Here is a 15,694-nt window from a genome sequence, read left to right as displayed (position 1 = left end):
TTTTATTCTTCACCAATTTCTCACTAGCACTTAGCACAGTGCCTGGCATACGGTAGAGGCTCAATAAACTTTTCAGTTGGATACAAGCTTTCCAACAGAAACCTAGGTCAAAGTGGATACAAGCACATCGCAGCAACAGGAATGAGAAAGAGTTGGGGTTTGTTGTACTGTGGAGGGTAAAGGGGGAGAGCTGCAAGGAAAACAGGAGCTCTGGCCCCTGTAGATAAGTCACCTGACTGCTGCACACATGCCCACCCCACCCTCCAGTACAGGGTGGGCACACAGTAGGGGCAAAATAGTAGGAAAATAAACGGTAAAAAAATTAACAAGTGTTTAAGACTTTTTTTTTAAATGTCAAGGATGAAACTGAATCGAGGGAAGGGAAGTACATGGGTCAGTGCTGGGTCTGAGGGAAGACTAACATTTCTAGAGGTCCTGACACAATCCACTGCCCCTCAGAGGGCACAGGATGTATCCATAGGACAGCCCAAAATCTCCTGGGGAGGGGGCGGCGTTACTCTCACCTTCTGCCTCTAAGGGTCACACAAGCCTGGGTCACCGTGGTTGCCACTGTTACTAGTTCAAAGTCGTCTTCAATCTAATTCTTCACCTTTAGTCTTGTCCCCTACTCCACCTCCAGCTTAGACTCTGCCCCACTTAAAAAAAAAACAAACCATCCAACCCAAGCCAGCCCAGACTCGGATAAGTGAATACACTTGAAGGACCTTTCCCACGCCTGTACTTGACCTTCTACAGGAATGGGCGCTCTGGCCCTCGCCAGGCGATGCGAAGCGGCGCGACCTCGGCCAGCGGTGCGACCTGTCACCGCCCTTCCCGCCTTCCCGCCCTCCACCGAGCCCGCGCACGCCAAGCCCGCGCGCCTTACGTTGGGCCCGGCCCCCAGCCTGTTTCCCAGTAGCGCGCATGCGCGCGCTCCTGGGCCCGCGGGGAGAAAGAGGGCGGGGCCGAGGGGCCAAGCCCGCGGGGGGAGGGGCGGTGTCGGTCACGTGATGCGGTTTCACTGTTTACACGCGGAGCGGCCGGAGCTTTCGGCCTCAGTCAGGCGCTCGGCTCCGTTTCGGTTTCACTTCCGGTGAGGGGCCGCCTCCGAGCGGGCGGTGAGCCGACGGCGAGCGCGGGTGGCGGCGGTGACGGCGGCGCCGCTGCCGGGGGGCGTGCGGGAGCGCGGCGGCGGCGGCGGCGGAGGCGGCGGCTGGGCCTCTTGCGCCCGCAGCCCACCTCTCGGGGGCGGGCTCCCGGCGCGAGCTGGGCTTTCGAGAAGATGGAGGAGCTGGTGGTGGAAGTGCGGGGCTCCAATGGCGCTTTCTACAAGGTACTTGGCTCCAGGGCAGGCCCCATCTTCGCCCTTCTTTCCCTCCCTTTTCTTCTCGGCCTCCGCGGGAGGCAGGCCTGGGGCCCTCTTCCCGAGCACCGCGCCCGGGGACCAGGGTGCGCTCGTTGGGATGTTGTTTGGGAGAGAAGGACCGGACTTGGGGCCTGTAGGAAGCCCCTCGAGCCCCGCTGCCTCTCCTGTGAGAGGCCCCGGTGCCTATCGGAATGAGAGCGGGCAAGGAGAAGGAGGTGTCCTCTCGGGAGCCCAGGGAGAGCTGGGGATGGGCAAGGGCCGGCGGCAGGTACAAGATCCCGGCGGGAAGGGCCGGTATCCGCGCGAAGTGACGGCGACGGCTTATTTCCCTTTCCTAAATATCCTCTCCCAGTGGGATCCGGGCCTGACGTGTGGGTAGTTGCTGAGTAGCGGGGGGCGCTTCCGTCGAGCAGCCTCCTGCCTTGCAAAGAGGGTTTGAGGTCTCCTTTGGCTTCTCTTTTCCGGTCCAGCATTGGGACTTCGGAGAGCTCCACTGTTCTGGGCAAGGGGTGTGGAGAAAGAGTAGTAAGAAGCAGTAGTCAGTTCCGAATCACAATGGCAACTGATTTTTAGTGGCCTCTCTTTGTGAATTTCAGAAGAGATTTTTAGATCCAAAAGTTTCAGGAAGACCCTGACATAATCGAGCAATGCATTAGAGAAGTTCGTAACCTTAAATATTCGCGGTCCCCCTCCCTTGTTATAAATGGGGCCAAATTCAAGAATACAGATGCTTCAGCATCTAAAAGCATTATAGCAACTCTGCTACTTAAGGAAAACATTTTTAACCCTCCAAAGGCCTGAATATATGCCATGAAACTTAAGGAAATTAACTGAAAGTACATCATTACTAGAGAATTTTAAATCGTGAGTGGAAATAATTGTTTTGTGCTCCAAGTACTTGACTGTCTTATCTGAATGTGTAATGTTGCGGTGGACAGTATTGAGGTTTTAGACAGACATGCGTAGTATTACGGTGGATTTTTCTTTTTTAAGTTACATTATTGCGGATTAATGTCTTAGATTTTCAAGAGGAGGTTTAAAAAAGATTTTAATGTATCGGTCGTGCGTCTGTTGGTGGGTACTTACTGTAGATCTAGTAATCTGTAAATTCTCGTTTTCTCTTGAATGTTCCTCTGTAACTTCTGTAAGTAATATCCCACGTTAGTACAGTATTTGGGCAATAGAAGGTTCATGTGGAAGTTAGCTATTGTTGTCCAACACAATTCTTAAATTTATTATAGCCTAACTTAAACGTTTCAAACAAGACTCATTTGGCAAAGGGAAATAACAATTGGCTTCATGTGTGTTTTAGCAATTCTATGGAGATATTTGGAGATCAACATATTTCATAAGTGTGTAAAGTATGTAAACTGTTTCATACTTTTAGCCAAAAGAAAAAACCTGTAGCTGTAAAAGGAAAAAAAACCCAGCATTTATGTTCTTAAGTCTCACCAATATAAAATTGTTTCAGTTGACTCTGCAGGCAAAATTTTGGTTGCATTTATTTCAGTGATTCATAATAATTCCTGCTAGTTAGTGTAGAATCATTCTGATTCCTAGATTGGTAGTTTTGCTCACTAGATTTGTGGTGCTAACTGTAATAAATATAAGCACGGCTTAATGATTGAGCAGTATTCTAATTTGTCTGTGATATTTGCCTAGATTGGACACCACTCTTAATGTCTTTCAGTGGAGTTTGCCTGCTAATAAGAGGGCAAGTAGCACATCGTGGTCTTGAAGGATTTATTGTTCTCTTCCAGCAACCTGTGATTTGCTCTGGTGATTTTGCTTGCAAACTGATTGGAATATAATAAGAAATGCCCTCTATTTTTGCTATTAATTCCCCGTTTTAGTTGGTTTTTTTAAAATGACTTTGCTTAATTTGAAGATTAATAAAAAGAATGGATTGTCCCTTAGTTCCTTGAGGAGAAATGTGAAAATTGATCAAATATGTGTAGAGGAATTGCTGTAACATTTACTTAATTAAAGTTTATTTTTAAGAAAACCTCAAATGGTCTATTGGTAGAAAAATTGTTTCTATAATGAAAGGTTTTTTTTTAGGACTCATAGTATCGTTGTGAGTTATAAAGTAAAGCAAAAAGTAAACTTCAGTTGCTTGTCCAGTGAGATGGGCAGAAAATATGGAAAATAGACCAATAAAAAATGAACTACTAGGAGAAATGTTACATTTATGGGAAAAAAATGGGAACCTGGTTCATCAAATTGGTAGAAAAGCCTTTTAAAAAATGAACAACTCAAATGACTTCAATATTAGTGAATTCAACTTTGATTTGCCTAACAGAACCACCATATTGCAGGGGATGATTCTCCATCTTCTGAGCACATGGTCCAAGTTTACAATATAAACTGGATAGAGTATAGCTGGGCATATTTGGATTCTTTCTCTGCAAAATATCTAAAGCTCAGGATTCAGAATTTACAGAACCATGAAACCTAAACCTAAGATTGGACAGCTCATTTCTATTTTTCCCTCTCGTGTTTATTCTTAAAAACTTGAAAGTTAGATTTAGTAGTTGTCAGAGCGACTACTCTTATGCTTAGGTATTTCTTTGACTTAGAAAATGTTAGTCTTGTGTACAGCTTAGAGTCTTATTTTAAGAAATGAAGACACTTGGATAAACTTCACAAAATCTTTACAAAACATTTCCTAAACACATAATGTTGAAATAAGTTCTTCTAGGGGCATCTGCCTAAAATAGTGTAGTGTTTTGAGGGTTTTTTGTGTGTGTGTGTGTGTGTGTGTGTGTTGGGGGTTTCTTCTTTTGGGGAGGACTGAGTTTTGATATATTGAGAATGAAAATGAATTTAACTCCATTTTAAGTATAGAATGTATGTCATTCTGATATGAATGTACTAATATATCCTGATCCTAGGTTTTGGGTACCAGTATGAAAATTAGTAAAGATGGATAAATCATGTGTTAGAAACATAAGATATAACACCTTTTTGTTTTCTGAAAACATAGTGACTGATATCTGATTAATGTGGTATGGTGTGAATATGCTAAATTGTCTTCTTATTTTTAGATTTTCATTTAATATATCTTATGTTTTTAAGTTTGGTATCTGAGGACAGACTTTAACATGGTGAGTAATATTATGGAACTAGCAGCTACCTATGACAAAATGTACAATCAGGAAGAAAAAATTTTTTTTTAATTGGGAAGAAATATTTTTAAGGAAGACATTGGTTGGCCTAGCATGTCATGTTAGCTACATAGCCTGCTAGAAATCAGTGTTTACCACAAATAAACTTGCATAAGGCGTTATTCATGTTTTCTCTGAAGTCTCTAGATATAACTTTGCATACAGGTGTTATTATGTACTTCAAGGAAGTGAATTATTCAGGTCAACCACATTTTTTTTTCTTCCCCGAGTCTAACTTTAATGTTCGGTGTCTTTGCGGAAGCATCATTTTTCCCCTTTTGAACTGTGCATTTTCCAACTTCATGTTCACACATCCTGAAAACCTCCAAATTATTAATTAAATACAAAATTCATTGGTATAATAATTGGGTTTCTGATTTCTGTCCACTGTGGGAATGTGCTTCCTGAGATGACTACAGTCGTGATCATGGTAACTGTTAAGAGGTAGTGAGAGCTTTCTAGGTGCCAGGCACTATTCTAGACACTTTTACAACTGTAAATGATTCACTTAATCCTCTACTACAATCCTGAGGTACTGTTGTTATTCCCATTTTATAGATGAGAATGAAGATGTACAAAGAGATTAGGTAAATGGCTTACTACTAAGTGCCAGAGCTAGTAAAGGTCCTCAGATCTGGGATTTGAGATCAGATAGTCTGACTTCGTGAAATGATGAAAGTTAGCTTGAAGAAATGAACTGGATTTCATTTCCTGCCCATTTTTTTATTTCATTGTAACCTTCGATTTTATTTTGTTACTGTAACACCTTCTTAGCGTTCTTTTTTTTTTTAAGATTTTATTTATTTATTTGAGAGAGAGAGAATGAGAGATAGAGAGCATGAGAGGGAATAGGGTCAGAGGGAGAAGCCGACTCCCTGCCGAGCAGGGAGCCCGATGAGGGACTGGATCCCGGGACTCCAGGATCATGACCTGAGCCGAAGGCAGTTGCTCAACCAACTGAGCCACCCAGGCGCCCCTCCTTAGCGTTCTTTAAGTACAGTTGCAAGGTAATGTTACCACTTTTTACTATTGATACAAAGATGTCATGACCTACTCAGCTTATGTATCAACTTCCTTTTTATAAGCTCTTGCAACTTGATATTATTACACTGTAATTCTTCATATGAATGCCCACTAAGGAAAGAGAAAGTTGGAAATCTCTGACCTTGCTCTGAAATTTGCTTTCGTTAGGTTGGAAGCACGTAAGAACTGAAGTATTAAAAAGTTAGACTACATACACACAGGAAAGTTCATACTATTCTCTACCTTTGTGTTATCTTTGGGTCAGGATGAATCAGAAAGAATGCATTTTTCATAGAATTTGTGGTAAGTGCCCAAGTAAAGTCAAGTATTCCTGGACCTGTGCTGTGGTTGGAAGGGTTGTTGAGGTTAATTGTGCTTTTTCCCTTTCCATTGTTCACGCCTTTGTGTTGTTAGTGCCCACATACAAAGGTAACTCACTTTATATGTGAAGCCTTGGGTTTGATTTCTATACCCCTACCCCCGGTCCTATGTGTTTTCTTTAGGAGGGACATTTTGCACAGTGTTCTACATTTTCTCTAAGGAGAATTATGGCATTACATGTGTTGTCTTCAGTAATAATGTAGTAGTTGTTTTCAGTGGTGGTCAGGGCCTTACATTGAAATTTTGTCTATACAATAAGCAGTCTTGTGACCAGTGACTCCTTTGTGAGTCTACTAAGCTAAGGGGTGTGATATTGAGGGTTAGGGTGAGTAAGAGTTCACCCAAATAAGGATGGACTTCTTAGTTTCATCAGTCCTCGTAATGTAATGTTTGAATTGGATAACTCTAGTCATCACACACTTTGGTAACTATGATTTTGTGACTGCTTCTTTGATCTGTTTGCCAGTAAGTTGGGGATCCCATAATGACTTTTTGATTTCTTGTTTATTTCCCCGATGAGGAGCCTGTATCTGTCTTGAGCACTGCACTTTAGCACCTTTCTCAAACCCCAAAGATTTTCATCACATTTTTTCTCTTCTCAGAGTCTAAATAACCTTTCAGTATTTTGTATCTTTGAGGAAACAGCCTTTTCTTTTTGTATCCCAATTTTTAAATCTTTTTTTAGTGTGCTTTTGTTAAGATGTAACTTTCTCAACTGCAAGAGTATTTATGGTTCTGCATCTTTTATAAAATACGCCCCTCTCTGTTTTACCTCTCATTTATTTAATGCCAACTGATGCACCCGGCGGGCGTTGTAGTAGGCAATAGACACGTGTGGTTTCATTACAACACCCTTAGAAGGCAGGTCCAGTTCTGCTCTATCCATTTGTTACTTGCGTTTGAAGAGTCTGAGGCACAGAGACCACTTGGAGAGTGAGTCTCACAGCTTATCTGGTAGAACCAAAATTTTAAGGCTGTGTCTCATTCACAGCAAAACTCTTAATTTTAAGTTTACTGACTCCTGTAAGATCCCTCGCTCTCGTTCAGTGCGGTGCAGCTCGCTTTGTGCTTTGTTATTCACTGTGCCGTCTTTGGTAACCTCTCAGGAATCCCCTGAACCTATCTTCTCCCCAAATACCAACTTTGCTTGGTGTAGATAGGTAGGGATCACAACAAAACATAGTTTTCCAGGTTGGTAGCAGGTGGGGTGATGGTGCTCTGTGGTTATCCAGGGCACAAGGGTAGGAGTGTTGGGGTAAGGGAGGGGTGGCCAAAAGAATGGTTATTGGAGAAAATATGATGAGCAGCAGGAAGATGGTACCCTTGTTGGAAGTGAATGACAGTTTAGTAAAAAGGCCTTAGAAGTTAAAAGAGGTGTTTGTCCTTGGTGTGAGTACAGGCCAGATGCAACCAATAGTTTCTTGTATTCAGTGTGTTACAGCAGCAAGAAGGTATTACCTGCCTTCTGTATTTACTTAATATGCAAACAATGAGTAAAAATGACTGATTTTGGAACAGTCATGCGAACATCCACATACAGATAAGCCTCATTAACTTGAAGGCCATGGGCTAGTAGGCTGTGATGATTATTCAAACCGTTTCTGACACTCTACATCCGGAATTGCCTTGGAAGCCTTTGAAAGCTTTTGTTAATAGTCACAACAGTTGCAGACTTTCCTCCTTTGAGGGAATGTTTGATTTTAGGAACTAGGCAAATGTGGCGAATGAGTATGATTAAACTGTGCAATAACTGTGTGGCAAAGAGAGAAAAATAAAAGTACAGCACTATAATGAGACTGACTTCTGGAATGCTTTTAAGGTGGGTTTGAAAGCAGTCCCCAACATTTGTAAATGTTATTATTTATTTATTTTTTTTTTTAGAGAAGGACGAGGGGTGGGGAGAGAGAGAGAGAGAGAGTCCTAAGCAGGCTCTATGCCCAGTGCAGAGCCCGAGGCGGGGCTTGATCTCACAACCCTGAGATCATGATCTGACCGGAAACCAAGAGTCAGACACTTAACTGACTGAGCCACCCAGGTGCCCCTGTAAATGTTTTAAATCAGTTCCATCCAATGGCTTTTTCTGCAGTGTTGGAAATGGTCTCTACCCATGCTGTTCACTACAGTAGACACTAAGCCATGTGTGGCAATTGAGCACTTGAAATGTGGCGAGTGTAACTGGGAGACTGATTTTTAATTTTATTTCACTGTAATTAATTTAAATATAAATAGTCACATATGGCCAGTGGCTGCTATGGTAGACAGAATAGTTTTAGACAAGGGCAATAGTATTGGAAAGATGCCTGATTAAGTGAGAACAGTTCCTCACTCACCTATAACAAGGTTCTCTTAACTGACTAAAGGACTTAACATTTTCAGCATAATATACAGTAAGGAACTAATGTTAATTACTGCCAAGACATACAAACATAAAACTTCAGACAAAAATGAAAACAGAAGCAGTGGCCCTTCTTGGTAAATAAGGGATCACCTCCTAATAGCAGTCTTGATTTTCATCCTTGATGGACTCCGTTCCCCCACAAGCAGATTGCTAATTTGGTATCAGGTAAAGAGAAGGGAGAAATGGGGTGGGGGATCCTGTTATTCCCATTCTTCATAATTTGGGGGCTTTATAAAATTAAGAGTAACCAATTCCTGTAACTTTAACTCAAAATCAAGCCTTTCTGTTGGTGAAGTAATAGGCAAACAACTCCTTAGAGTATTCAGGGCATGCACCCTTATGAAATCTAGTATATTCTAAAACATCATGGTTGGTATTAAACCAGTTTTTTCAAAAGCTGCTGTAGAAAGTACTCATGATTTAAATATAGCTAAGGATAAGTAATGGGAAGAAAATATGAATTCCCCCCCAAACCAGCATCCATAGAAATATATACACATACTTAACTTAGAAATAATAATTTAGCCATGCTGGGTATAGCAGAACACTTGGATTCCATTATAGTCCACCTTGATCTTATAAGGAAACTTTTAGCATAGCTTCGCTTTTATTCTTTTAAGCATAATTGCAGAAAATTGGTGTGTCTGTTTATGTAGTTTCCATATAAATGTTTTCCAGGGCCCTGCCTCACCTGATTATTTTTCTTAAGAGCAACTAATTAATATTTGATATGTTTTAATTTTATATTTGAAGAAGTTTAAGGTTTTTTTATTTTTTAAGATTTTATTTATTTATTTGACAGAGAGACAGCGAGAGAGGGAACACAGGCAGAGGGGGAGTGGGAGAGGGAGAAGCAGGCTTCCCGCTCAGCAGGGAGCCCCATGCTGGGCTCCATCCCAGGACCCTGGGATCATGACCTGAGACGAAGGCAGACTCTTAATGACTGAGCCACCCAGGCGCCCCTTGAGGTTTTTTTAAATCCTTTCACTTCAAGCCTTTCAAGATGTTTACCAAGACATTTGCATTGGATCACTTGTTTGTTTATACTTTTAGCTCTTAAATTTTGGTCGCATGCATTTTCAGTTGATTTTTGTATATGGTCTGAGATAAGGGTCAAAAATTTATTCTTTTGCATGTGGATATGCAGTTGTCCCAGCACCACTTGTTAAAAACACTATTCTTTTTCCCCATTGAATTGTGTTGGCGTCTTTGTTCACAAAGGATTTATTTCTACCATACCCTAAGCTGTTTCTCCAGGTCAGAGTCTTTGTTCCTTACCCCCCTACCCCGTAGGCCTGGCAGGCCTCCTCTTTCCTCCACTCCTTTTTGTGTGGCTAATTCTTCCCCAGCCTTCAAAGTTTGATAAGGAAACTCACCTTCCTCACTTCGTCTTCCCTGATGAACGTAATACCCCCCCAACTTCGTCTTCCCTGATGAACGTAATACCCCCCCCGCCACACACACACACACACACACACACACACACACACGCGCGCGCGCGCGCGGTCTTTCCTCTAAGGGTGGGATAGGAACCCCTTAGGCAATGATCCAATTAATAACTACTCATTGAGTTCTTAGTAGGCACTCCGAAGTCCAACAGTAAATAAAATAAGACCTTAGGAAACATACTGTTAGTGGGGAAATGAGCAATAATAATACAGTGGGGTAAGTTTATAGTAGGGATAAGCACAGAATGTGCTATAAGAATGCAGAGGACGGAATTTAACCTAGTCTGAGTTTTCCCATAGGTGGTGCCATCAGAACTGAAACCTAAAAGACTTAATAGGAGGTAGCTAGATGAAAAGAGGGGAAGGACAATGGGAAAGAAGGAACAGCATTTAGGGAGAGAGGCCCAAGTAGTTTAGCACTGCTGGATCACAGCCTCCAGGGATGTGAAAGATGAAGCTTGGAGAGGTGAGGGGTAGGGCCAGGTCTTGAAGGGCCTTTTACAGCCAGAAAAGGATCTTGGCCATAATCTCACAGGCAGAGAGAAACCAAGGAAGGAGAGAAACGTGTACAGAACAGATTGAGTAAGAAGCTTAAATCTCTCAAGCCATTTTAAAATGAATTACAGTATAAAGCCCCTTGGGTTTCTTTATGTCTTATCCTACTCCTCTAATTGTCAAAACAAAAACAAAACCTCCTTTCCTGCACCTATTAAAAACTTAATTTTATAGAATTACGGACAGCATGCTGCTTAAAGAATTCTTGATAATTAGTTAGCTATTACTTTAGTTATGTCATTTCATAGAATTACGGATGGCATGCTGATTAAAGAATTCTTGATAATTAGTTAGCTATTACTTTTATTATGTCTTTCTGCAGATTACTAGCAATTGCGTCATCAGATTTAAAAGATTTAAACCTCTACTTTGTATTACTGTTTTTTCCTCCAAGTGCCTATGAGATTGAGAATTTAATTAAACTCTGGTAATTGGACATTTTAGTGGTATTAGCAGCGTATTGTTGTTAAGGAAAATTTAGTGTGCTTGTATATACTAGATTTGAGATTATATTTAGTCATTTATTGTAGTATTCTCCTAAAATTTTATTAAGAAGTTACAACAGATCTATATTGGCTGGCATGTGGCGCATGGAACAAATTTCTTTGTTTTCAGTAATTCTAGCCTAAAGTGCACCTCTAGGTTTGTACTCAACACCTGCATTGTAATTTTCAATTACTTAGCTCTTTCACTGGACTGAACTCTGGAGCGTCTTTCTTTTTCATGTTTTGTTTTAACTAATCCATGTCCCTAGGGCCTTGCACATAGTAGGTGGCCAAATAGAGATGTGATCCATGAATGAGTCATCCTCACAAACTGACAAACTTTCATTTGAAGCTCCATTTTTTTCTTAAACAGAAAATGTTTGGTATCTCTATAAAAATTAAATAAAAACGTGATCTTTAAGCTTAGAAGGTAATTTAACTTGGTGTTTTTCTTACAGGCATTTGTAAAAGATGTTCATGAAGATTCAATAACAGTTGCATTTGAAAACAAGTAAGTGTCTTGATATAATTTTAATGTTCGGGTTCAATACTATTTTAATACTAATTATTCTTTTTACTTCTCGTTTAAAAAAATTGAAGTCCAGTTTGAGTGTTTTTCAGGAATGGATCTTCATGTTACTGACCAGGAAGTTCCTGAACAACTCAATATTAACACCAATGGAATGACTATTCCTGCTAATGACCCTTAGAGATCCCTTTCGTTTAACCTTGATCCCTACATCCCAGTCCCCTTGAATGTAAAGAAAGAAACCAGATTCTTCTGTATTAGTAACTGAGAGTTTGGATAGAAATGTTTGTAATTGTTACAAGACGAAAATGAATGGATTCATGGGTATTGGTAAAAATGTGGGTTTTATAACATTAAATCTAAAATTGATGGTTTTAGTTGTCTGGTACATTTTATCGGGAATAATCATATTTACTTACTAGCTTATTTTATATGTTTCATGTATTTATAATCAGTAATAGCGGTAACCCATCTTTTCTGCTAGAAGAGTAAATAGAAATACTTATAGGCCTAGGAACGTTAGCTATATGAAGACATCAGTGGTATAGATGTAGCCTTTTATCAGGAGAGACAAATCTCTTGACTAAGGTTTTTGAATACTTATTAATAAAGGCTATTTTCAGAGTAGCCATTCAAGATTTTAAAGTACATACAAACTCCTTAGCCAGAGTGTCGATGTCATGACTTTAGGATTATCCTGAACTCTGAAGAATGGTCAACAGTTATATTTTGGATTTTGTGTACCAAGAGAATTGATAGTATCCCAAGAGCAGGTTGCAAATCTATAGAGAAAAGACATAGCTTAGTAGCTGCTAAGACGGGGGCGGGCGGGGGGGGGGGGGGGAGATGAGGAGTCATAACTAAGGGCATGGGATTTCCTTTTGAGGTGATGAAAGTGTTCTAAAATTGACTGGTAATGGTTGCACCCATCTGTTAATATACTTAAAACCATTGAATTGTACATATACAAGTGGATGGATTATATGGTATGTGAGTTATATCAGTAAATTTGTTAAAATATAGTATCTGACCAAAACATACTGTGATTTGACTGTTAGCAGATTCTTTTAGCTACCAAGAGGACAAAGTAGTAGTACTCTTGGATGCCTGCAATACATTTAGGGGACAGAGATAAAAGGATTTAGAACATCCAACCCTATTCTCAGCTCTTAGACTAATCTCAGTCCAGAATACAAGTATGAATAATAGAATAACTTTTTCTGAATTCATAGAGCCAAAAGTTCTAGAATTTGCCTCTGCCAGTTTGAGTATCCATGGGTTTGCATGGTTATACACTAGACAGCAACATCACACTTTTAACAGAAGTATCTTTGATGACTTGAGAGGTGTTTTTTTTTTTTTTTGTAATTTTATCTGCTTGCTCCCATCACTAAACAGTTTCCCATAAAGGAAGAGTTATCTTTATTTGCCACTCTTTCAATTTCTCCTGTAGTCTTTAATCTAAAGTGTTAAGCAAACACTCATTTCCTCCATGCATTTAAGAATGTGTCTGGTTAATACACTGACTTACAGATCAGTTCTCTCTTGTTTTCAATCAGATTTTTACTATAAACGTAAAATTATTCTACCTTCGGACATCCTAATTCTCTTCTGTTCTATAGCTACATAAAAGTTTCTCTTCAAGATGTCATCCTGGGAATTTGAAACAATGAACTGTTTTCCTTGTGTTCGTGGAGTATGTTTAAGATTCAACACTTTGTTTGAGCACATCACTAGTGTATGATAGGTCTCTACCAAAGTAGTCTCTGCCCTTCCTTGGTCCTTGGGTGTTTCCTTTTTGTTTTTCTGTTAAAAAAAAAAAACTAATGTTTTATAGAACTTCAGACTGTATTTACCCTTTCTTTCAGTCATAAAGCAATTCCTATTACTATAACACCAGCTTATTTTAGATGCTATGTTTTTACCTTCCATATTTCACATTTTTTATAAAGAATTTGAATTTTTATCTCTGTACACTTAAGACTTAAAATAATTCTTCCTTTGGAACCCAGAAAATTATGTATTATTATGTTTTTCCAATCACATTTAGCAGTGAATTTGTAACATGTTAAAAGTCATTAATTTTCAGTAAATATAAAAAGACTTTTCTGAAGTAAAGAGTGTTTTCTAAAGCTTCATAGTTTTCAAATGTGTATAATTCAGAGAAAGGGTTCAGTCTAATATGGGCCTAATTGGATTTCCACAAATTCTGATTTAATTACCTACCCTGCTACCTTATATATGGCTCTTCTTTAAAAAAAAAAAAAAGATTAGGGGCTTCCATGTGGCTCAGTTGGTTAAGCATCCGACTCTTGGTTTTGGCTCAGGGAATCTGCTTGAGATTCTCTCTCTCCCCCTCCCCCTCTATCCATCCCTCCTCCCCCCCACCCCTGCATGCTTGCTCTCTCTCAAATAAATAAATAAAATCTTTTTTAAAAAATTAGCACTTTTCTCAGTAGGATTTTACTAAAGAAAGCTCTTTAGGAAAAAACCCAGAAATGACTGCTTGCAGCAGTTGAATCCTCCAGTGTTTTTGCAAAGTTTGTCTTTTAATATTTTATGTAATTTTGGATATAAAAGAATTTGGTGTTTTTCAAAATTGTTCCATATCATTTTAAATTTAAAAACATAGGCAACTTACCAAACTCCTGTAGGCCGTCTCCGTCGGGTTTCTGTGGTTTAGCAGACCCCACCAGGCCATGCTGATCAGCAGCCAGCTATCCATGGCAAGAATTGACCACCTCGTGGGATCTTAAATTTAAAGGGGGAAAAGTGAGTTGTGAATTCCTGATGTGCTGGCTGCCCCATTTTGCTTGGGAATTAGAGGGCACTTAAGACCAGTTTCTGTGGTCCTTAGAATGTTGTTAAAATTCCTTTGCAAGTAGAAGTATGGTGATGATGTTACTAACACTTACTGATACTAACATTTAATTTAAGCATCAGAGGAAATTGCTGTTGTGGCCTTGCATTTAGCACTCTTAGAGGTTGAAATTACTGAAAGAAAAACTTGTTTGGAAAATTGTAATGTTGATCTATTGTGTTTAGAGGAATATTCCAAATAGAACTACAAGGCTGCTATGCTGCATGCAGACTTTGTTGAAATGTTTCAACATTGCCATTATGCCCCACTCAGCAAAACACTGACTGTTTTAAAAGCATTTGCTTCTTTAAACTAGAAAAACAGAAGGTCACACTTAACCAAGAGTTGATGGCAGTGTGGTCATTGTTTCCATCAAACCGGAAAGCGTGTTAATTATGTGTTTGCTCATTTGCAGCTGGCAGCCAGAGAGGCAGATTCCATTCCATGATGTGAGATTCCCACCACCTGTAGGTTATAATAAAGATATAAATGAAAGTGATGAAGTTGAGGTAAGTTGCCCCTGCCCTCAAGTTACTAAGCCCTGAAGGAGTGAGAGCATTTAATTTGCCTGTGCCTTTTGTACCTCTTGTCTTGAACACTGCTTAAACTACCTTGAAAATTACAGCTGTGATGGACATGTGCTTTTGATTGAGCCATCTTAATAATGATCTAAAATACTACATGATGCTTAAATGAGGCTTGCCTGAGCAGCACTGAGGGCGCATCGTTGAAAGTCACTAATTTCCTTTGCCTGCTAGGAAATTCCTTTTGCCCTTTCCTTCAATCTCTGAATCATTATTTGAATAATGTATTGTTAGCTTACAACTTTGTCTCCATTTTAAGCAAAATGGATTAGGAAAATTAGTCTTACAAAGGAGAAGAAATCATGCCTTGTAATAGAGCAGCATTCTAGAATTTCTTTAAGTAGCAGTAAATCCTTGTGGTATGTTATTAAAAACCCATCCATGAGTTTTAATATAAACACATATAAGGAAAACATCTTTTCACTGGCCATGCTGTGAACCACCTGCTCATGTGCCATTGATGTCTTGGACTAAAATGTGCTATAGAGATATAAAACATTAACAAAAACATTGTGTTTATAATTTCTCTAGCCACTGAAAACTGTTTTGGGACTTAAAGCACTTGGATTCCGCTTTATGTTGTAATTGGTCTGTGTAGTTTCCTCTCCTTCCTCCCCTTTCACACCATTTTGAGTTGCTTCTCTTCTTTCTCCACAATGTCTTGTTAATAGTCGCAACTTCATGAATATTTGTGATATGAAGGAAGCAGCTAAGTAGACATTTATATACAGATAAGGTAAAGTGTACTAGGTTCTTGAATTCTTATTTCCTGTGCTAGGGTACAGATGGTACAGTGAAACAGAAGAGTCCCCTGCCTTTGATGAGGTCACATTCTAGTCGGGGTAGCTAATATTATGGCATATGGAAGAAAAAAAGTAAGAGGACGGAAGGTGATACA

The 15,694-nt window shown here is 39.8% G+C and overlaps 1 protein-coding gene across 9 annotated transcripts in view; it reads left to right on the top strand.

Moving 5' to 3' along the window:
* The first annotated feature begins 1,082 nt into the window (after window positions 1-1,082).
* FMR1 (FMRP translational regulator 1) overlaps window positions 1,083-15,694 on the top strand; it is a 38,487-nt gene continuing 23,875 nt past the window's right edge. For 3 of the 9 annotated variants that reach the window (XM_027608236.2, XM_027608234.2, XM_027608233.2), the window contains exons 1-3: window positions 1,083-1,333; window positions 11,282-11,334; window positions 14,628-14,721. In XM_027608236.2, the coding sequence (XP_027464037.1) occupies window positions 1,283-1,333; window positions 11,282-11,334; window positions 14,628-14,721 (198 nt within the window). In that variant the 5' untranslated portion in view covers window positions 1,083-1,282. The remainder of the gene's footprint in view (window positions 1,334-11,281; window positions 11,335-14,627; window positions 14,722-15,694) is intronic. The other 6 variants (XM_027608232.2, XM_027608228.2, XM_027608235.2 and 3 more) reach the window with 3 other exon arrangements.

This window comes from Zalophus californianus, chromosome X (assembly GCF_009762305.2).
Source record: "Zalophus californianus isolate mZalCal1 chromosome X, mZalCal1.pri.v2, whole genome shotgun sequence".
Classification (NCBI taxonomy): domain Eukaryota; kingdom Metazoa; phylum Chordata; class Mammalia; order Carnivora; family Otariidae; genus Zalophus; species Zalophus californianus.
This window is presented reverse-complemented; position numbering and strand designations above follow the sequence as displayed.